General features: G+C 38.5%; 1 protein-coding gene across 1 annotated transcript in view; it reads right to left on the reverse strand.

The window, feature by feature from the left end:
- LOC124284332 (sodium bicarbonate cotransporter 3-like) overlaps positions 1-24,938 on the reverse strand; it is a 130,901-nt gene that overhangs the window by 17,642 nt on the left and 88,321 nt on the right. Inside the window, 9 exon segments of the mRNA XM_046720416.1 lie at positions 413-519; positions 1,693-1,839; positions 2,464-2,706; positions 6,193-6,225; positions 9,271-9,431; positions 10,865-11,110; positions 12,486-12,646; positions 15,135-15,273; positions 20,648-20,680. Of these exon segments, the coding sequence (XP_046576372.1) occupies positions 413-519; positions 1,693-1,839; positions 2,464-2,706; positions 6,193-6,225; positions 9,271-9,431; positions 10,865-11,110; positions 12,486-12,646; positions 15,135-15,273; positions 20,648-20,680 (1,270 nt within the window).

The raw sequence follows: 24,938 nt of genomic DNA on the forward strand, positions 1-24,938 counted from the left end.
TGAATTTTGGTGTTACGCTGCTTTTAGGAATTTTACAGCAATATCACGGCGAGGGACACCAGAAGTGGGCTTCACACTTTGTACCCATGTGGAGAATCAAATCAGGGTCTTCGGCATGACGAGCAAACTCTGTAACCACTAGGCCACAACAGCGCCCCCTCAATGATATAGGAATTAAGATCATAGAAAAGGTCATGCTTAACATCTTGCCCTTCTTCACAGTCAAAATGGTTCTTAGACCATGGATGGCTGGGGGTGACTATTTACACTTGCTGAGAAAACTACATTTTTTAAAGACATAAACAAAGAAATAAACGGAGGATAAAATGTTTGATAAACATTTTGTTTGTCTTGGAAACAGCTTAACCCTGATCTTACATTCAACTGACGGCAGCATTTCGAAGAAACTCACCTGCCAGTTCTTTGCAGTGTTGGGTCGTTGTGTTCGTCTGCCTCCTCTTCAATGATCACTTTGCCATTTGGCTGTGGAGGGCCAGCTGAGGCTGTCTTCCTGCCTTCCTGGAAGGGACAGCGAGTGAGTGAGTGAGTGAGTTTTACACCACTTTTAGCAATATTACAGCAATATCATGGTGGTGGGACACCAGTAATTGGCTTCATACATTGAACCCATGTGGGGAATCGAACCAGAGTCTTCTGTGTGACAATCAAAGTTGTAACTACTAAGCCAGGTGACAGACTGAGAAAATGGTCAGCAATATAAAGATGGAACTCCTTTAATTAAAGTAATTGTGATGGGTATGGACTTACTTCGCTCTATATATATAATTTAACAGAAGAGTGAGTTAAAAATTTACATCACATCAGCAATACTTCAGCCATAAAGTGACGATCAACAGAACACAAAGAACACCTTTCATATGACTACTTAATCTGTCATTGCTGTTGAGTATTGTAGTGAGTCAGTATGGTTTTACGTCACTTCTAGCAATATTCCAGCAATATCACAGCAGTATTCCAGCAATATCACAGCAATATTCCAGCAATATCACAGCAGTATTCCAGCAATATCAAAGCAGTATTCCAGCAATATCACAGCAGTATTCCAGCAATATCACAGCAGTATTCCAGCAATATCACAGCAGTATTCCAGCAGCAATATTCCAGCAATATCACAGCAGTATTCCAGCAATATCACAGCAGTATTCCAGCAATATCACAGCAATATTCCAGCAATATCACAGCAATATTCCAGCAATATCACAGCAGTATTCCAGCAATATCACAGCAGTATTCCAGCAATATCACAGCAGTATTCCAGCAATATCACAGCAATATTCCAGCAATATCACAGCAGTATTCCAGCAATATCACAGCAGTATTCCAGCAATATCACAGCAGTATTCCAGTATTCCAGCAATATCACAGCAGTATTCCAGCAATATCACAGCAGTATTCCAGCAATATCACAGCAGTATTCCAGCAATATCACAGCAGTATTCCAGCAATATCACAGCAGTATTCCAGCAATATCACAGCAGTATTCCAGCAATATCACAGCAGTATTCCAGCAATATCACAGCAGTATTCCAGCAATATCACAGCAATATTCCAGCAATATCACAGCAATATTCCAGCAATATCACAGCAGTATTCCAGCAATATCAAAGCGGTGGACACCAGAATGGAGCATAAAACATTGGACAGAAACATGCAGATTGGATGACCACTGACCTGGGACGGTACGTTGGTTGGGGGCTCGATACGGATGCTTGGGTCCCACTCGCCAGGTGGCAGCACCGTCACCTGGTCCAAGAACTCATCAATGCCAGCCAGCAAATCCTCTTTATTTCTGGCATGGTAGGCCACATCGTGGAAAATCTGCCACACAAACCACAAGGATTGTTTCTTTCAAAAACAATTGCTGCTGAATGGTGGTATCTTGCTTCACAGAATTTGTACCCTGCGATCTTCACTGAGCATTGTAATTTTGAGAGCTTCATGTCTATATTTGAATATATGCAAAATAAATCAACTTAACCAAATCAAGTTTGAATTATTTTGTGTACAAATATGCAAGAATAACTGGAATTATAACTAATGTAAAGCTTCATAAACAGGTGATGCTCCCCCCCCCTACATTATTGCGAGGAATGATTAGCTCTCCCAATCTGGCCATGATGAGTGACTGAGTTTTACACTACTTTTAGCAATATTCTAGCAATATCATGGCCGGGGACACCAGAAATGGACTTCACACATTGTACCCATGTGGAGAATCGAACCCAGATCTTCAGCGTGATGAGCCAACACTTTAACCACTAGGCTACCCCACCTCCCCAGAACCTTTGAAGATCCAGGTTAGACTTGGTTACCCCATCGCCCCTGCCCATGATGAAGGCACTTAGGTTGGAACACAGGAAAAATCCCTTTCAGTACTAACTGGACACTCAACTGGACAATTCAGTTTCAGCTTGAATGTGAGATTACCATTCCGATACTCACCTCATCAGACATGAGAGTTGCAATAGACCGTCCAAGCTCATGATACTTATTCTGGTTTCCGGTCGGCCCAAGAAGCACGAACAGGAACCGTGTTGGCACTGGCACCTCAGTGAGGTCCCCCAGTAGGACTGCCTTGGTGAGGCGGACGAAGCCGACAATCTGGTGATTGAGAAAGTCCACCTCTCCTACAAGGATGTTGGAGGCCTCAGCACCAGGGGGGATCTTCTTCATGAAGTGCAGATTCTGGGGAAATCAGGAACTCGTTAAATATCTGGAATATCCTCTGATGGTGTATTTTCAATTTAACTTATCTAAATGTCATGTTTCTGTTTGTAGTCTGGATAGGACCAGCCTTTGACCCTTATTTGCATTTATTATTGCAACAACACAATTGTACAGTTTTGGAGAAAATGCATATAAGCATTGATGTATGCACTCTCAAGCTAATGATAGGTTAGTGCATAACAGAAAGTCTCAGTGCATCAGGTGAAAATTAAATATCTAAATTAACTCAAGAGATAATAATCCTTGTCACATCCACCATTGTTTTCTGTAATGGAAAGCAATATTCCTGGCATATTAGTCAATATTCCAGACTTACTAACTGGTAAGAATCCTGCTAGAAGACACAATTACATAATGCTGAAACCATGGCAACCAGGTTATAACACACACACATACATATTTTGCTTACAATGCAGTAACCTGCAAGAAATGATACTTGAACAATTGCTTGCACACGTGTCATGGAACCTGATCCATAAATCATTGCATGAATACCCGTCTGTGGATCTGGTTAGATAACCAGTATGCAACCTGCTCTCCATTTTAGGCCCTTATTATTTTCTCAAACATTCCCAAATTCACAAGTTGTAAGGATTTTCTGGGTTGTTGTCGTATCCTTGTAAACTGAGGACATCCACAATGTTACTTAACCAGATATTTACTATCCACTTATCCCAATAGTGATTCCTGCAATTTTCCTGCAATTTTCATTGGGGGGGGAAGAGAGAGGAAAAGGAGGAGGAGGGTAAAGACACCAGAAATGGGCTTCACACATTGTGCCCATGTGAGGAATCGAACCCAGGCCTTCGGTGTGATGAGGGAATGCTTTAACCACAAGGCTACCCCACCGTCCCATAACAACCCCATAGACTCAAGCTTATTCAAAGACAGGTGTTAGAGCAAGGCATTTATGCAATGATTTACGGTACTTCGATTCAAATATACATTTCATGAATATGGAGTGGGTGAGTGAATTGTGTTCTGTCATTTATTGCAACATCACACCTTGCCATCCATTAAAGCTTTCAAAATAGTTCATCAAAGTTATATACTTTATGTAAACATTTTTTATCATTCATTTTGATATTTATTTCCAATTCTTACTTTTACAATGCATATGTTTCCCCCACATGCAAAAACCATATCACCTGAACTTTTCTGAGCAGAATGTTAAACATCATGAAATGAATTGCATTATCAAAAGTTCACCATTTCCAAGATAAGTGCACATTTAACATACAAATGCAAAATTAGTTTCAATTTGACAACAATAAAATGCTATGGATTGAATATATATAATATTAAAATGATTTCAAGGAGAATGGCATGCCAAGATGATCATGTACAACAGTTTTAACTCCATTAACTTTGGATACAAAATACATGAATAATATGCCATAATTTGATATTTAGAACATATAAACATACATAGATTAGACAATTAAAGAATACATATTTAGAAAACCAAATGTTGGCCCACACATTGTGACAGTGGTTTGTTGGGGGGTAGATGATGCAGGGTGAATTGTCAAGGGTTATATGAAGACAGGCCACACCACATCTAATCAACAGCTTTACCATGCAAATAAACCATCTGTATCCTCAGTGTCTTTAACATTTCATAGAAAAGTAACCAGAATAGAAAAACATGAATATTCAATGTCACTTATCTGGCAAAAGAAATTAGTTTAAAAAAAGTTGTGCAAAGCCTAACTATGTTAATGATGAAGAAAAAATGTTTACACTAGGATCAGTATAAGTTACAGCATTATTTACTGGTTGTGTCTAAGTCGCCAAAATGTCTATTGGTCTAGTTTAGTAAAGATTATATCTGATGATGGCATTGTGAAGTTCCTAATGTGCTTGGCTATGATTCAGCTGTTTCCACAGTAATGAATCAGGTTAAGAAGTGATGGACAGCGTCTCTAATTATCTTCAGTCAAAGGAGTCAGTGGTAGAATGTAATCCAGTCAAGCCAGGACCTATTAGAGTGTAGGCCATTCACATCAGAGGTGGATTGTGTCAGCAATGATCCACAGTCAAGTCAGGACCTATTGGAGAGTGGGCCAGTCACATCAGTGGTGGATTGTTTCAGCAATGATCCACAGTCAAGTCAGGACCTATTGGATTGTGGGCCAGTCACATCAGTGGTGGATTGTGTCAGCAGTGATCCACAGTCAATCGAGGACCTATTGGAGTTTAGGCCAGTCACATCAGTGGTGGATTGTTTCAGCAATGATCCACAGTCAAGTCAGGACCTATTGGAGTGTAGGCCAGTCACATCAATGGTGGGTTGTGTCAGCAATGATCCACAGTCAAGCCAGGACCTATTGGTGTGTAGGCCAGTCACATCAGTGGTGGATTGTGTCAGCAATGATCCACAGTCAATCCAGGACCTATGTAGGCCAGTCACATCAGTGGTGGATTGTGTCAGGCCAGTCACACCTAGTGGTGGAGTCACATCAGTGGTGTGTGTCAGTAATGATCCACAGTCAAGTCAGGACCTATTGGATGTGTAGGCCAGTCCAGTCACGTCAGTGGTGGATTGTGTCAGCAATGATCCACAGTCAAGCCAGGACCTATTGGTGTGTAGGCCAGGCACATCAGTGGTGGATCCCGTCAGTAATGATCCACAGTCAAGTCAGGACCTATTGGTGTTTAGGCCAGTCACATCAGTGGTGGATCGCGTCAGTAATGATCCACAGTCAATCCAGGACCTATTGGAGTGTAGGCCAGTCACATCAGTGGTGGATCGCGTCAGTAATGATCCACAGTCAATCCAGGACCTATTAGAGTGTAGGCCAGTCATGTCAGTGGTGGATTGTTTCAGCAATGTTCCACAGTCAATCCAGGACCTATTGGCGTGTAGGCCAGTCACAATAGTGGTGGATTGTGTCAGCAATGATCCACAGTCAAGTCAGGACCTATAAGAGTGTAGGCCAGTCACATCAGTGGTGGATTGTGTCAGCGATGAACCACAGTCAAGCCAGGACCTATTGGCGTGTCGGCCAGTCACATCAGTGGTGGATTGTGTCAGCGATGAACCACAGTCAAGCCAGGACCTAATGGTGTTCAGGCCAGTCACATCAATTGTGGTTTGTGTCAGCAATGATCCACAGTCAAATCAAGACCTATTGGCATGTGGGCCAGTCACATCAGTGGTGGATTGTGTCAGCAATGATCTAAGGATCTAACCATTTGGTGGACCCATGTGAATGTCACCCATCAGAGTACTTCAAAAGCTGCAGTGGTGTAATGTTATTGTAACAGACCTAAGATAAGGCAGTAAAAAACTATAAGTGAAGCACAAAAAAAAGGAAAAGAAAAAGTAAGACACTTAAACTGAGGTAGCAGTACAGATAATTTGATTTAGATAATTCTTGACAAGAACATGTTGAACAGAGGTTATACAGGATTAGTTTTAAGGATGTCATCACCCTTTACCATATGTGTTTTGTCCACAGAATTTGTCCCAGCCTGAAAAGGGAAGCAATCAATGTAACTGAAGGTTCATGCAGGTTCATGCAGGCAGTGACAACACTAAATGGTTAATACCCGACTCCCAGTCGTTGTGTCATTTATTACCACAGATACAACACGTTCTATTCTATACTCTACAGCTTGTTACAATGTCCATTTATCTGAGATTAACCTGGCGGGTGAATGAGTGAGTGAGTTTAGTTTTACGCCGCTTTTAGCAATGTTCCAGCAATATCATGGCGAGGGGACACCAGAAATGGGCTTTGCACATTGTGCCATGTGGGAAATCAAAGCCGTGTCTTTGGTGTGACAACCCTACCATACCGGTACCTCCAAGGTAGTAATGTTCACCCTGCTTGTGATGGGTAAATGACCGAGGTTAATGGGAGTAAGTATAATTTTAATGGTGATATACAGAAATGAGCTTCAAACTCATGTATTTACCTTTGTGAATAAGTGAAGACCTTAACCACAAGGTTAGCCTATCAGTGTAAACAGTATTTCAGTGATATCACATTGTGTCAACTATATGGGAGAAGTCCCCTCAGATATCCTGGCCAAGGAGTAAGCATGGGTTAAACAATGAGCTTTTAGTAACATTTCAGCAATAGCATATTGGGGACACTGTGAAGGATCAAACATAGGACTCTAGTGCAAAGACTGTACACTTAACTACTGGGCTATCCCAGTGGCTAGCTACTGAACCAACAGGAAATTAGGTTTGAATTTAATTCCAAATGACACCAAAAGAATTAACAGTAGCCTGTGATTAAAATATAAACTAGAACTAGAATTTTTTTTAGGGGTCTTGTTAAGTGGTGTAACAAATGTTTATAAATCTTCAGGTTGTCTTATCCACAATCAGCAATATTTCAGCTTTACTACATGTCTGAAAGCAAACCAGTGGTTGACAGTACGATCAACAATACATGCCATTGTGTATGAGGACACACAACGAGCCATGAAGACATTTAGGAAAATTTAAAGCATGTCTTAAAGTTAAATAACATCTATTTGGACCAAGTATATATTAAATTGTGTACTCATTTAATTATGAGATGAAACTTCCTAGCGGTGCAATATCACTCTCTCACAAACGTTTTATCAACAACACTCTCCAACCCTTAAATACCTACCGGTAGGTATTAGACGGCATGCACAACCTGGTGTTAGATACCCATTCCTGAGGCAGTAAGTTAACTGATGGTACAGGGCCAGTTTCCATCCTTTGCCAAACAAGGTAGGAATTATGGAGTTAGATTTCAGCCGGACGAACTACTGTCCACTTTACAATCAAAATCACACAACAAATTCCACATCCAGTTCAAAAACAACTTGGCAAATACCATGGTGATTTAGTGTACAGCAGGATTTCCAGATTTACCATCTGTTGGGAGTAGACAGATATTTTTCAAACCATAATATTTTTTAAAGTTATTAAAATGATCTGACACATTTGTGATATAAGACCTAATTTACTATTATAAAGATCTTGATTATTGATTTGAAGCAAATACAAATGTTATCAAAGGTGAAATCTGATTGGTCAATTGGACACTGAAGGGACATAACTCCATGAAGTTCGAAGCTTGTTCAGCAAGGAGGGAAACTGGACATTTAGAGGACATATCTGACTCAGGAAGATGAGTTAGAGTGCATGAACAAATATGGTGCAATGTTGGCATTCACTGTTAGCATTGTGTATGAAATGGGACATATTCTTCCTGTCCACCTTCCAATAAGAGAATAATGTTAGGTACATCAGTGTGTGGCATTAGGGGTAGACCGATAGTCTATGTAATTCACGTTACTCTGTCACAGAATGTGATAGAAACATTATCTGACACTGCTTTCTGATACCTTTTACACTGGTCGTAATAACAAAAGTTAACACTTCTTGTTGTAATGCATCAAGACAACACTTAATAATTGTTAAATATTTTGCCTGTACGCAAACAGTGGGCTAGCCATAATTACCCATACATCCATAGTCTACGGTGCTTACTTCCTTATTGTCACACACTGTTTACAACTCGGGAACAACCAAAGATAAAAACCAACCCATAAATTTTTTATTCTTTTCTGAAATGTAAACATCAAAATATTCTTATTATTTCATTGCTAACAAAACCTAAAACCACAGCAACAACTGCCATGCAGATTGTATGAACATCCTTCCAATAAGCATCCATTTAGAAAACAAGTCAAGATGGAACTGAAGTGGTTAGGACACTTCATGTTCTTTCAAACTTCAACAGGCCCAAAGAGGATATATACTGAGAGAAAGAAATAAAGGATCACAGAAAATTCAAGTGTTCCTTAATTATTTTCCAGTTTTCATCACTACTGTGCTATTCAAAAGGGGGGGGTGAAAACGGGAAAATATTAAAGGAACGCCCATGTGGGGAATTGAAAGTTCCTGTGATTCTTTATTTGTTTCTCTCACTGTATATTCAAAACAATATGCATACAGCTTGGCCAATCCAAAGGCTTGTACAAATATATAAAAATGTAACATTTGTTCCTACAATACTTTTTTTTTCAAATCCTTGTTCACAAATGAAGGAAATTATAAAGTCAAACAAAAATTGCCAACAACCATCTTGGTGAGGTATCAGTAGGAATTTTTGAAGCAGGTCTACCCAAATCATGATGCAACATTGGAAGGAAGAAACATACTCAGAATGAAATGAAAGCTGCTTTTTAAACAGTTACCAAAGACTTTGATATTTTGTTGTCATAAGTGTAAAACATTAATCCTATAAAAACATTGTTCTTTAAGTATATCCTACTGATTAAAGAACAGAAAACAGACTGTTCTTGGCTAATAAATCAGACTGTACAGAAAAGTCAAATTAAAAGGGAGAAACACATTTCAGAGATATCAATTGTTAAATGTAAAAAGTCTCCTAGCACTTTTTCTTTCTATAAAAGCAGCCCCCACATAAGCCAGAACAACGACTACATAATTCAGAATCTACGACTATGTGAGGAATGTAATGCAGGGTATCTGTTTCCAGTCGACCTATATGGATGTCTAACCTTGTGAGATGCATTCTCTGGGATGTCTGTATGGTGAGAGTGAACGAACGAGTTGTTGGACGGGAGATTGTTGCCACCCTCAGTTGTCTCCCCACCACCACTCGCATTGCTGGCCACACGTAACATGTTGGGTGTACTTTTGGCTCCAATACGGTCATCAACTGAAAAAAACAGCCATTCCCATTCTTTGTAAGAGTCTAATACTGACAGTGATTATGATGCTATATTCCAAATAACTGATCTTCAAAGTTTCTGAGCAACTGGAGTAAAAGTAACAATTAGTAAATATTTTTTTAACTTTGCATTTTTCTTACCACTATATTTGTCAAGGATTAGAAAATTTAAAAAAAAGAAATGTATATGATTAAATTTCATCGAAGTACTGTTTGTACTGTGTGATGGTAAAAATGCTCAACAAGAACACATCAAATGATATATGGATGCACAAAGACGTATATATTTTGACTGAAGCAAGAGGCAGGGATTATGGAGTTAGATTTTATCCGGACGAACTATTGTGCACTATACAATCAAAATCGCACAACAAAATCAACATCCCGTTTATATGGCAAATGCCATGGTGATTTCAGTGCAAAGCAGGATTTGCAGGGCATGTGCACCATCTGTTTGGCGTTGACAGATATTTTTCAAACCTTAAATATTTTTACAAGTTGTTCAACAATAAATAACTATAAAATAAACAAGATTCGAAAAAAATCTATGCTATTAAATTTCATCACAATTACTGTTTGTACTGTAGGAAGGTAAATATGCTCAAAATCAACAGACCAAATAAAACCAATTTAATGTAATAATACATGGCAGCATAAAGATGTATATATTTTGACGGAACCAAGAGCTAAGCAAAATCAAAACACTTTGCCATGAAGATTGTGTGTGGTCAGCGACACTTCAGCAACTTAATCCTGATATTCACAACATAACAGATTTTGAAATTCAGTGCACATCAAATTACATTTGTACATGGTATGGCAAGAAAGGGTTGAGCACTGTTTCACCATGTTATTTCTTCTGTAGTAGACACGTTCAAAATAAGGTCTTAGTTCTGTCACATGCAGGGTAAGATGAAATGATAAAGTTACAACACTGATACATTTACACTTAGATTAGATTACCACTACATACTTATGATATTTATTGTAAGGTGTGAGTTGTTGAATTGTATAACACTGCTTCGAGCAGTATTCCAGTTACATCACCGCATCTAAGCTCTCAATAGGAGCAACCGCTGAAGTGATTCTGCTCAGATGACGAGGGACATGTTTATCCGTCTCATCCTGCATGTCATGAATTACTGACCTTGACCTTGAGGTTCAAGTAAGATGAACTCTGGTGTATGTGTGCAGCATAAAGTTAAAGTACAATTTCGCACATCAAAGTGCTCACCTAACATGAACCTCAAGGTCATTAAATACCACCTTTCAACATGATTCGGTTTTATGCTGCCGGGGACGAACCACTGACTTTCCACTCTCCAGGCAGCCGCTCTATCTACTACCAAGGATGCACGAGGCATGCGAGGAATTACGGCAAATAACTACATGCTGGGCCGGAGTACAAAGAGCCACCGAACCTGGATTTAGTTGATCTCCACTAACTGGCTCACCTCCCTGATGAGCGAGTCCTTTTGGCTCGGAATACTTTTTTCCAATGTCAGCCAGGGAACGGATGATTGGCAGGTGGATTTTGCTGGAGTTGTCATCACGTCGATGACGTTTCTCGTTCTGATGATGATGTCGGCAGAGGATGACATCACGTACCTGGTCCTTTAGTGTTTCTTCTAGTTGTTTTGATGCAATCATATTGTCCAGAATCATATCTGCAACAAGGCATTGTCAAATAAATTTCATAAAAATGTCAGGGAAAACAACATCAGTAACTATTCTGATGCAGTCAGCAAATTTCCGACCACATCGCATCAACCTGTACATAACAGTCTGGGTTAGAGTGAGTGAGTGAGTGAGTTTGGTTTTACGCCGCACTCAGCAATATTCCAGCTATATGGCAGCGGTCTGTAAATAATCGAGTCTGGACCAGACAATCCAGTGATCAACAGCATGAGCTTCGATCTGCGCAATTGGCAACTGATGACATGTGTCAAACAAGCCAGCGAGCCTGACCACCCAATCCCCGTTAGTCGCCTCTTACGACAAGCATGGGTTACTGAAGGTAAGAAAAGGTTAGAAAATCCAGTAGTATAACAATCAATACCAAAACAATGCATCATAATATAAAAAATAAGTTGCCATCCATATAGCATCTTGCCATTTTAGTAATTCATTACTCTTTTTGCTACATCAGTTTTTTTTGTGGTAGCTAACCGTTGTGTTGATGCTTGACATAGATATTCAATACCTTGGAGTAACCCCAAAGCAAACACATGTCACCAATAAAAGAGAATCATAATCAGATCAAATTTAGACACATAAACACTTTTAACTTCTGGCAAATGAAAATTTCTGGCATCAAATATTCAAAGAAAACCTGCAAATCTGGAATCAGACAATGTTTATAAATATGATTAAGTACAACATTTGAGTCATTTTCCTTCTGAAGAACTGTCTCACCCAGAAAGGCCATCACATCACCTTGGTATGCAAACACATAAGTTTCCATGGTAACTGAACATGCCTGCTAGCAACAATATGGAAATAAAACAATAAATCAAAAGTGTTCTGAGAAATATTTACAAACTGTAGCAATTAGATTATGTGGATTCCATTTCACCAAGCTAAATGACATATTTATCAAATTTGGTTTGAAGAAACTACTTGTCACACAAAGTATTTATATGCAGTGATAAGTCTGAAAGATATCCAGGAATTGCATAACAGTTCAAAACAGCATATAAACCACCACTACCTGATACCAGCAGCTGAGAGACAACTCCTCAAGTGGTGCATCATAGATCACTTTTCGACTCCTCCTGGCCAGTAATTTCATGGGGTCACTTTGTAAACATATCACCCTCTCCGACTTGTTAAGTTACAATACAATTTTAAGTCATGCAAGATTATGGCCTGAAAAATGTTCATCATATTAGCAGCTTAATGATGAAAGCTGATTTTTGTAATCTTTTGCTTAGTTTCTACATTCAAATATTTGGCTAGGGAATTATTTTGTGGGCTAGTTAGTTTCAGGCAGCTAGCAAAATTTGGAAACTATTTTGCACACTGGTCTGAGCCAGTGCCTACCTGTGACCTGTTCAATGTTGACAGCATCCATGTCCAGTATGATGGTGCCTGTCATAATACAGCATCGGAGTTCGAACAGGGAGTGGAGAGACAGCGTGGCCACATGAGGCTTCGACCACCTCTCTCCACCCTCCTCAACATCCTCCTCAAATTTCACCCATCTGCAAAATGGAAAGACAGAATGTACTAACAGTTGTTTTACATCTTTTCCCTTTTCATCATTAACTCGTCAAAGGGGTGGTAGGGTAGCCTAGTGGTTAAAGTGTTTGCTTGTCTTGCTGAAGACCGGAGTTTGATTCCCCACATGGGTACAGTGTGTAAAGCCCAATTTTGGTGTCCCCCACTGTGATATTGCTGGAATATTACTACAAGTGGTATAAAGCCTTCATCACTCAAACTAGCTCAGCAAAAGGTTCTGAGTACAGGCTCGTCAAAAAAGACTTGCACAAAATTGTTTTATTTCAAAAAAGACGTCACCATTTAGGAGAAAATGAACTACATTTATTGGTTGCATGTCAAGGTCCAAGATCTTAATATTGGCAAAGCAAATGCAGCATTTATTTACTGTTAACAGCATATTGAATTTACATTAAACCAAACAGATCAATACATGGTTAAACAATGGGCTGAAAGGTTATTTCCAACATTGCTGCTTCAATGTTTAATAGACGTTCCCAGTACCAGTTTGAGGGGCAGTGGGGTAGCCTAGTGGTTAAGGCGTTCGCTCGTCACGTGGAACACCCGGGTTCGATTCCCCACATGGGTACAATGTGTGAAGCCCATTACTGGTGTCCCCGCCGTGATATTGCTGAAATATTGCTCAAAGCAGCATAAAACCATACTCACTCACTCACCCAGTACCTGTTTGATGAAAGGAGTTTATTAAGATGTCAGTAATCCTACAACCAGCTTGTTGCCTTTGTAACACAACATGACAGAGATACATGTGCATATAAACTAAATATTCTTCAAAGCAATCACAACGTAAGTACTGTTGAAAAAGAGCATGAAAGTCAAGAGGTCCTTGTCATAAACCTAATGTTCAGTGACAGAGGCTGAGCAGGGTCGCCAGATTCAAATATCAGAGACACAATCCTCAAAATGCCCTTTATTTTGAAAACTGTTAAACAATCTATAATTGTTCTCATTTAGAATTGTGAAACATAAAAGTTGTCTTTACAAACAATTTGCTGCATATATCGAATCAAAAAATAATTTCCCAAAATGTACAATCACAGGTTCCATTATCGACTGAATTCAATCTGTAAACACCAACATGCAATCTTAACCTACACCTTCTACATTGATTTCTCACATAAATCTTTATTCCAAATGAATTAAAAATTTATTTAAAAATGCAAATATTTTATTTTCTGAGCTGCACTTTTGTGAAATCCATTTAGAATTCAAATTGATGGAATTTGGATGGCTGGAAAGTCCAATACCTCCTGTACCATTCCTCCAAAGGAACAAGACTGCTTTGACCTTAGAATAGAATTTGTGAGAAGACGGGCAATCAGAACAACACTCTTTTAAGCAAATCAAATTTGTGAAAGCATTAAAACCTAATGCTGTTACTATTTGAACAGCAAAGTGCTGCCATCAATATTTCCTCTTATAAGATTCGATAAATTCTTATACAGGTGTTAATGGGTTCATGGACAAAATGTATGACAACTACATCATTTGACGAGCATGCTAAGCTAAATACTATCTGGGCCCCCGTTCACTTGGCAATCAGAGTATTAAGACTGTCACTTTAGGCCTGTATTGAGGCTACAGTCAACAGAAGCCATCCAAGAGGGTGATATTGTGAACACATGGTTTGAGAAGGTCACGGATTGGTTGTCAGGCATTGTGTACCACTACAATTAAACCAACTACCACTAAATTTAGCAATATTGAGTGAGTATGGTTTTATGCCGCTTGAAGCAATATTCCAGCAATTTCACAGCGGGGAGTGTTTCAGGCCGTATTGATGACTTCCGCTGACTTCATTATTTATCAGACACTGTGTCTGGCGGCCTAAAATTTTACCGGTCATGAATGAACTTTGCCAGTCATATCCTATCACCATACTGCAAGTACTCATTTTAAAGTTATTTCAGTCTGCATATTTCCAAAACATAACAATTTTTGTGACCATGAAAGCACAGCCAAGACTGTCATTTCGCTCACCCATGATTTTTTCTTTTTAAAACATGATTATGTAGCGGACACAGTGTCCGGCTGGCTTTCAATTTACCGGTCCCCAACAAGTTTTACCGGCGATTTGCAGGTATATACCGGAGAACGGAAACACCGGATGAGCAAACGCTTTAACCACTAGGCTACCCCACCGCCCTCGCAATTTTGAGTGGGTGAATTAGGTTTTACGTCGCTTTTAGCAATATTCCTGCACTGTTCCAGCAGGGACACAATAAAATGTGTTTCCCACATTGTACCCATGTCAGGAATTGAATCCGGAACTTTAGTTTGACGAGCAAACACTTTGGTCACTTGGCTACCCCACCACCTCTTAGCCATTTTGATCCCCATTTTAATCAACAAATATAACAAAAAAGCAAGAAGACAGGATTTTGTGGAGAACGAACCCTTCAGCTTGTGAATTCCTGTCCACAACTGAGACAAGGTCGCCATCATACAAACCTGGCAGTTTCCTTCCACTCCATCTCATCGCCATGGAAAAATAGTTCGGCCATCTCACAGAAGAGGTCGTGGGCACGATGTTCTTCATCCTCTTCCTCCTCACCGAGGATGTACTGGACTCGCTGGGAGGGGGGCGTGGCTGTCAGGGGCACAGAGGACGCATTAGTGAAGGAACATGTGAAGATTCCATAGAAACCTGATGGACTTTCTGCAGACGTCACATACCATGAAGTTCATGTACAGCATAATGTCAACAGGACCTGTTTCAGAGTACTCCTGAAATGTTACTCTTACTCCAATAACTGTTGCTGTGTTTCTTTTCAAGATGTTATAAACCAATCTGAACCCTGTATAATATTAATCAAAAGTCCAAGAAAGAGAACACCTTTCCATCAAGAATTTTCCATCGAATCTTTTGAAATACTGAAACTGAGGGATATATCGTAAGCACAAGTAACTATGGATGTCGAATAGAATTACACCAACAGATGGGACATAGCTCAAGGATGAAGTCATTTTCTCAAAATATGAAAGAAACTGAGAGAGACAGATTGGTTGCTGTGAATTTAAAGACGCAAGAAACAAATTACCTGTTACACTTGTGATGAAAGAAAAAATTGAATAGTTTATAAAAGTCTCTTTCTTGGCTCAAATATTTATTTCCAAATCTCATTTATCAGAAGGTCACATATTCCACTACATCTGTCACAGTACAACAGAGAACTGGGATGTGCTGGTATCACTGGGACATGATGAACAAAGGTCAAGGACAGAGGCCAATCCAAGGTCAAGCGGCCATCCAAGGTCAGACATAGCCTCAATTCATGGAACTGATATTTTCATGAAATTTGTTTGTCACTTGTTACCTCGTGTTTGTTGCAGGCAAAGTTTGGAAACAATATTAATTGGGTGTTGCACAGTATGGTTGGAAACACGTCAGACTCACACAAAATTTCAGTGTTTAAGTGGATAAATGAACAGATAGTTGAAAACACAGAACCAATGATGCCATATACCAGCATAAAACATTTCATTTCATTGTTATCATTGATCAAATATCAACATCATAGCCTACAGTCTGTAATAAACAATTTTGAGTCCAAACTGCAAAAAGAAACTTTACAAGACAAGTGGCTCAATTCACAGACTACCATCAGCCATATTCCAGCTTGAAAAAGGCAGTCTGCACAGAACTATCTTAGCAGGACTGACTGACTGACTGAGCTTGATTTTTCGCCGCTTTTAGCAATATTCCAGCAACATCGCGGTGGGGGATACTTGAAATGGGCTTCACACATTGTACCCATCTGGGGACTAGAACCCGGGTCTTCAGCATGACGAGCCAACGCTTTAACCACTAGACCACCCCACTGCCCCTATCTTAGCAGGAGCAGATACACCAATTGTGTGAGCTATTTTCCAAGCAGTTGAAGGAAAAAAAGACACAAAAATTGCCAGGTTATACTTGAATCTTGACCTTTTTGTTGATCCATCAATACCTTGACACCATTGTTAACATTGTCACAATATGGCTGAAATATTGCCGATGTGACGTTAAATATTAACTCACTCACTCATTGTTAACAAAGGCCATAAATCTTGCGTTTCCACAGAACAGTCACATGGAAATATATCATTGATTATCAGACAGTGATAACATTATTGTCACAACAAATGTCTTAAATTAGGACATCTAACAGTGAGATAGATATTGAGATTGTTATTCCACCACCAGAAATTCTATTATTACACTACACAAAGTGTTAACCATGACACCCATTGTCCTACTATATAGTGTTCCCTGATCACAGAGTTCAAAGGTTTGTTAATGGTCAAACTGATCACACAGCAACATTCTTTAATAAACCCATTGTGAAAAACAGTGACTTTCCCCCAAAAATGAAAATGACTGAGATGAAATAAATACTGCTCTAGAGTGGATCTTTAAGTTGTCCAAACTTCTAGAAAAAGCATTCTCAATGTTTTTAAGTCATTGTTTGGGAATAAATCTGCAAAACCCATTTGATTGTATATTCACGTTAACCCATCTTAGCTGCAGCTTGCCATCCATTAACAAAGGAGATAAAGTTAGCCCACGATATGGATATTACAAAGTGAAAATACAGGCTGAAATAGATACCATGAATCTAAAACCTCTAAAATAATCGTATGGATGAAGTATTTTATTGATATTTATCACCAGCCCGAACTTTCACTACATATATACTTCTTGATATGTTAATACAACCACGACACTCCTTTTGAAACAAGAAAATGCATCTGAAATTTTAAAACAGAATTTCTTATACATACATCAAGGAACAAAACTGACTTAACATTATGATTACTTCACAGGTAGGTATACACTGTTCTTGCTTCACCTATAAACACATTTACTTCAGATGTATGAGTACACTACATTCACTGGTGAATACAGGCTGGGCTAATACAAGAGTAGTGTTGATGTGTCTCTTATTTCAGCTGACTAATGAAATGAGGTTGTGTGTAAGCCATGGAAGTCAAATGAGAGCTATAGGGGTAAGGTGAGGGAGTTGTAAGGTAAGGTGAGGTGTAAGGTAAGGTAAGGTAAGGTAAGGTAAGGTAAGGTAAGGTAAGGTAAGGGTTAGAGTAAGGTAAGGTAAGGGTAAGGAGTTAGAGGATAAGGTAAGGTAAGGTAAGGTAAGGGTTAGAGGTAAGGTAAGGTAAGGTAAGGTAAGGAGTTAGAGGATAAGGTAAGATAAGGTAAGGAGTTAGAGGATAAGGTAAGATAAGGTAAGGAGTTAGAGGGTAAGGTAAGGTAAGGAGTTAGAGGGTAAGGTAAGGGTAAGGAGTTAGAGGGTAAGGTAAGGTAAGGTAAGGAGTTAGAGGGTAAGGTAAGGTAAGGAGTTAGAGGGTAAGGTAAGGTAAGGAGTTAGAGGGTAAGGTAAGGTAAGGATTAGAGGGTAAGGAAAAAGGTAAGGTAAGGTAAGGAGTTAGGTAAGGTAAGGAGTTAGAGGGTAAGGTAAGGTAAGGAGTTAGAGGGTAAGGTAAGGTAAGGTAAGGTAAGGAATTAGAGGGTAAGGTAAGGTAAGGCGTTAGAGGGTAAGGTAAGGTAAGGAGTTCGAGGGTAAGGTAAGGTAAGGAGTTCGAGGGTAAGGTAAGGTAAGGAGTAAGAGGGTAAGGTAAGGTAAGGAGTTAGAGGGTAAGGTAAGGTAAGGAGTTAGAGAGTAAGGTAAGGTAAGGTTGAGGGTAAGGGTGAAGGTACTATAAGGTACTTGTCAATACTAGTGAATACCAAGGCAAGATAACAACAAGTACTATCTGTCTCTGGACAGATGCTCTATGCATGTGGTCATTCAGGGGAGATGATGATGGAACATGGGGTATCCAAACCTGTGAAGTGTTGAGATCATTAATTGGACTTTTTGTCAATTCCTTTCAAAATATTCAAATGCATTTTCTTAATTTTCCCCAATTAATGTTGTTTTAAAACTCAAAATAAAAGAAAATAAACAATACAAACTAACACACAACATTGGGTGATACTACTCATACCAAATGAAACTTTTCTCAGCAAAGCTGTGAACAAAATATTACAAATAAATTGAATTATGGGACAGAGCATGTTGAAACAACTGCAGCACACTGTGGTGGTCACCTAAAATCAAGGGAAACATGTATATTCAGAACATGATCGCACTAGACTACTCCACAGGTTTCATGAACTGAATGCATTACTTCATATCTCACATTTTAGTAAACTGCAAATTAATTAGATGCTTGATTGGCATTTATTAATTATTATTATTATTATTATTATTGAATGTTTCTTTAATTCATAAAAATTTGGAAAATTATTTGTTTGTCTTAATACATTAAAAATTATGATAGGTAACACGAGTTAAATTTTCGCCGATGTGTACTGAACTGATTATAAAAATTTCAACAAATCCACAATGTCGTTAATGATGCAAATATATCGTTAAGCTGTTACATTAAGTAAGGATTAAAAAAGCGTGTTTTTCCTCAAGTCCCACATCATACAGCTTAATGAACATATCTGTTGTTGCTGTATGTTAATGCGGACATCCCTGAAGGAGCACTACTATAGGCATGTGTTATATATAAAGTGGCTGAATGAGACTTCCAAGCTGTGACAAGCATTAATTTGGCTCTGCTGACTTTTATCGGAGCAGACAAACGGACACTGACAGTTGGAGCACTAGTCTGCAGTCAGGGTCAGTAAACATTCAATATGTCAGATCAGAGCTCCGCAAAACGTCAAGATAATTCAAAGCTGCATGAAAGAGTGTTTTGATTAAATCACAGCTAAAATCAGATGTATATGTGAGCAAAGCCTTAAGTGGCGCAGTAGGAAGTTTTTTAATTATTGTGGTCACACATGAGAAGCATAATAACCAAAGAAGGAGAATCTGGGGTTCAAACTGGCAATTAGGGGATCTTGGTACCAGCAGTAGGACAACTAAATATTTTCAGCCAGAGTAGTAAAGAAACACACATTTTCATCATCTAACATTTTACAAGTATTAGATATTGCACAGCTTCAACACTAGGTAATTTCTCAATATTCTGATTCTTTCAGAAAGAATACAAGAATTCTCACTAAATTTTGACATGTTTCCAGGTGCAATTTAATACACTTTCAACCAAACCAAAAATGCACACTTACTTTGATGAACACAATGGGATGAACACACAAAGCAAAGTTTTTGTCAAAGAAACAAAAGTTCTACATGGAGTTAGGGTTGGGTGAAAGTGACAGACAAGGCTCGAGTTAACTCCCCTTGACAACATCTTGAAGGTAACCATACATTATTTATGGATGACAGACTTGCACATTTATGAGAAAATATTAACAAACAACAATTAAATGTGAAGTGTGAAATTGAAAACACAACACCGTTGATTGATGATGTTAAACTATTCAAAAATTTGAAAAAAACATGCACACTCAGAAACAAGGTATAGAAAATGAATATATATTGGGTTAAAACACAGACAGGTCTCTTTATTGCAGCAATAACAACTATACACAGCCAATAGTCTAACAACCCTTTCAATCCTCAGGTAAGCAAGCCGACTTGCTTTAATTCTCTTCAAAATAGGCCAAATTTGATCATTAATTGGTAACAAACATATATTTTTCTAGAAGCATATTCGTAACGCATATATCCTTATATCTCATCATTCAAACAAAAGGAAAAAAAGGGGCATAATTTGTCTTCCATCATAAAATTTTTCAAGAATTCCCTTTCCATGTGTTTAAAGATTGTTTTCCAAGACCTAAAACTTGTTCGAAATAAAAATTAAATTAGCAATTAAAGATCGTGAAGCAGATTTTCAAACACTTTCTGTGCGGCAATACTTACCAAATGTACCCCTAATACCCTACTGCGCCAGTGAGCTATAGTCATCAAAGGGTTAACTACGACTAATAAGCTCTGTGCTATGTAATGCCACTGTCACAACAGTACATTGAGACAAATCTAGAATCGTTTACGTGCACCAATTACCTGACTTTGTAATGTCATTTTCAACATCAGGTTCTTTTCACAATGAAAGAAAAGTAAAGTTCATTCAGTAACAACAACCGACCAGCATTGTTAATCGCCTGGATGCCAAAGCTCAATTTTGTCATTGAAAACAGACATACAGTCGATGTTGATTTGAACACTTCAGCCTAAAGAGTTTCATAATCTCAAAGTCAAGAATACAAATTGACCAATTTGGCCACACATTGTCTTTATGTTGAAGTTCTTTCTTGTTTGCCACACTCATATTGGTGGGAATAGTGTAAGCACCACATATTTGGGTGGGGTCTGGTCTGTTGACATTGCATGTTGGCATCAAACTACCAACCTTCTTAACTCTAGGCAGGTACTCTACCCACTACACCATGGAATCTTAAGGAGACTTAACAGGAGGAACTCAAAGAAACCCAGGGTTCCTTTAATTCAAACAATGGCAATGAGGTACTGGGTACCCAAGCAGTTGAGGCATCATTGATGCCATGTAGAGTTGTGTCCCTTGCCAGGATGTGCATTATGGTCAAAATGACTCAGGAGCATCAATCTGCTGTGTATTGTATCCCTGTTTCTCACAGAAGTATGCCCAAAACATCTTCTGTGATTTCCAAGGTATTTGGGAGGCCGAATGAATAAAAGTTTGAGAGAGTGAGTGAGTGAGTATTGTATTACACTGCTTTTAGCAATATTCAAGCCATATCAGGGCAAAGGACTTTAGAAATGGGCATCACACTTTGAAACCATATGGGGAATGGAACATAGGTTTTTGGACCGGCGAGCAAGTGCTTTAACTACTGGACTACCTGACTGCCCAGTACAAAATTCAGAGTATCTCTGTGTATATTGTATATGGCCAAAGACTCCACAAAGATTTCCAGGGTATTTGGCGATGCCTGTGTATAGGAATAGTCTGCCTTAATTACATAACAGTGTGGGCTTGATATAGAGCTCTTATATCATATTTCAATATTACCCAAAAGGTGGACTGATATAATAGGCTTTTTATGAGACCCTTCATCATGTTATACAATCATTATCGGGAAGCTGTCATGTTCAAAACCTTCTGCATCTAAATATATCGGTAATCCACAATGACGTCACAGATAACGGAACTGACTGGCAAACAGAATGGATCATTTGGTAAATCAAAAATAATTAGAGGGTTAACAATTTGACATCCAGGGGATTAAACCCCAAAAGTAATCATATAAGGCTATCTCATATTGTTTTTCAAAAACATAACACCTTCTTAAGACTGAAATGAATAGAAGTAGATTAATTATAGAAATTTTAAAATACCTTGACATCAAATTACTGATGCTCACCTGACTCTTCACATTCATGATAAACTTTCGATCTAAAATTTGTTCACATATTGCTTTGTTTCAAAATAGTTATTTAACGGCATTACTATACAGAATGAGTTTTCCAACAACAGTTTAAGAAAAACACATTTGTCTTTCTTAATTACAAACTAATTGACTCAAACTGAAAGAACATATGTTCAAAGTAATTCAGACGACACACTGGATTACAAATTCTCCAGATATAAGACCTCCAAAACAAAACCTGACACTAGGACATTTTGAAGCTTCATCTGAATGATTAACTTCTGTTTGATAAGTTTTCAGTATTTACTGACCGTTCAGATACCTTCATAATTCACACACTTCTAAAGCTAAGATTCCAATTCTTAACATTCCTACATCTTTCCCAATACAAAGGCTATCTCATGCACTGTAGACACAATTTCCAACTAAAAAATAACCCATATTTCCTGCACTTTTACACCTAAAAATCCATTACTGGGTTCTGATGAAAAGAAATCACATTATAAAATACAGTAATCAACCCTAAACATGTCTTCACCGAGTTCAGTTATTAATGATTTCAACTTGTCTACCACTTAGCTGCTATGGGGTTCCATCAGGGTAAAAATCAAATCAATTTCAATTCAGCTCTGAATTTACTTCCAAAATGTCTAATTAGATAAAAATCCATTGAGTTTAACACCATTAAAGTAACACTCTTTATATGAACTTCTGCGAGTCACAGGTCATATGGTATCTTACTAATTCACAGTAAGGAGTGAATTAATTAAACAATCACTTTTCTGAAATATATAGTAAGGAATGTCATATATTGTACATGAAAACTAGCCCCCAAAATGAATCTCTTATCTTGGCATCTAGTTATATATTGTGGACACTTTCAAAGTTACATTGTCAAAAAGTCTGACACTGTCATATAAATTCCACACAATGCATGAGATATCCCCCTTTGATGCACTAGGACACTAACTAACATGTGAAGTCCTACCTATATACCAGTGCAGTGTTGCATCCAGGTTGTGCCAGCTCTGGGGGACTCTCACAAGAGGTGAGGTGAAATGGGGTTTAACATCGCTCTTAAGAAAATTTCCTCATATGACGATGTGCATGTGTGTGTGTGTGTGTGGCTGCTTGTACTAGCCCAGACCTAAGCTGGTTTTATAGTGCTAGCTCACTGAGATACCGTGCCACAGTTAAGCATGAATATGCATGTGAGGTGCAGTGAGGGAGTGAGTGGAGTTGTGTTATGTTTAATTGTTCTGCTTGTGTTGTGTTTCATTGTTCAGTGTGCCGTCTTTCATTGTTCAGTGTGTGCTGTGTTTCATTGTTCTGCATGTGCTGTTTCATTGTTCAGCGTGAGCTGTTTCATTGTTCTGCATGCGTTGTGTTTCATTGTTCTGCATGCATTGTGTTTCATTGTTCAGTGTGTGCTGTTTCATTGTTCTGCATGTGTTGTGTTTCATTGTTCAGTGTGAGCTGTTTCATTGTTCTGCATGCATTGTGTTTCATTGTTCAGTGTGAGCTGTTTCATTGTTCTGCATGCATTGTGTTTCATTGTTCTGCATGCATTGTGTTTCATTGTTCAGTGTGTGCTGCTGTTTCATTGTTCTGCATGTGTTGTGTTTCATTGTTCAGTGTGAGCTGTTTCATTGTTCTGCATGCATTGTGTTTCATTGTTCAGTGTGAGCTGTTTCATTGTTCTCTATGCATCGTGTTTCATTGTTCAGTGTGAGCTGTTTCATTGTTCTGCATGCGTTGTGTTTCATTGTTCTGCATGCATTGTGTTTCATTGTTCAGTGTGAACTGTTTCATTGTTCTGCATGCATTGTTTCATTGTTCAGTGTGAGCTGTTTCATTGTTCTGTATGCATCATGTTTCATTGTTCAGTGTGAGCTGTTTCATTGTTCTGCATGCAGTGTGTTTCATTGTTCAGTGTGAGCTGTTTCATTGGTCTGTATGCATTGTGTTTCATTGTTCTGCATGCATTGTGTTTCATTGGTCTGTATGCATTGTGTTTCATTGTTCTGCATGTGCTGTGTTTCATTGTTCTGCATGTGCTGTCATTGTTCATTTTTCAGTGTGTGCTGTCTTTCATTGTTCTGTATGCATCGTGTTTCATTGTTCAGTGTGAACTGTTTCATTGTTCTGTATGCATCGTGTTTCATTGTTCAGTGTGCCTTGTTTCAGTTTTCTGCATGCATTGTATTTCATTGTTCAGCGAGAACTGTGTTTCATTGTTCTGCATGCATTGTTTCATTGTTCAGTGTTAGCTGTGTGTCACTATTCTGCATGCGTTGTGTTTCATTCTTTAGTGTGATACAAAGAGCAAGGTAGTGGAGTGGCATTGTGTTGCTTGCTAATTTATTTATATTTTGTCAGTTAGAAGCTTTGATTAATTATGACACATGGGAAATTGTTTTGGATTTTTTCTATTTCTTCTACATTTCAGGGATAACTCTGTCACTCAGGTAGCCTGGATGCAACACAGTGCATATTCTACACAGAGATGAACCTATTAATTCCCATGCACTGCCTAGCGATACACGTTAGACAAAACTATTGCAGTAAAATAAGGAGATGAAAGTTTACAAAACATACATCTGAAATATCCTGTTTCATTGAACTAACAAACGATTCCAATGATTACTTAAATCTATACATCTTTCATGCAAACTATATATGAAGAATCATTGCCCTCGATCCTCATCAGATCCCTTCAATCCAAAGGAATAGCATATAGATCATGCCTGTTAAATTGAAAAACCTTGCTATTCCAACATCCTGTTTTCTAAACAACTATTGTTATGAACAAAGCATATTCCTATCCATGATTTATAAGCCTAGAAATGTCTCAGGAAAAGAGTACAGCCAAGACTAACACAGTTTAAGTGTATCAAAAATACTTTTCTAAAAACATATTAGAAACTGCAAATTACAAACTGTTTCAG

Source organism: Haliotis rubra, unplaced genomic scaffold, assembly GCF_003918875.1.
Source record: "Haliotis rubra isolate DU_JTF1 unplaced genomic scaffold, ASM391887v1 Scf334, whole genome shotgun sequence".
Lineage (NCBI taxonomy): Eukaryota > Metazoa > Mollusca > Gastropoda > Lepetellida > Haliotidae > Haliotis > Haliotis rubra.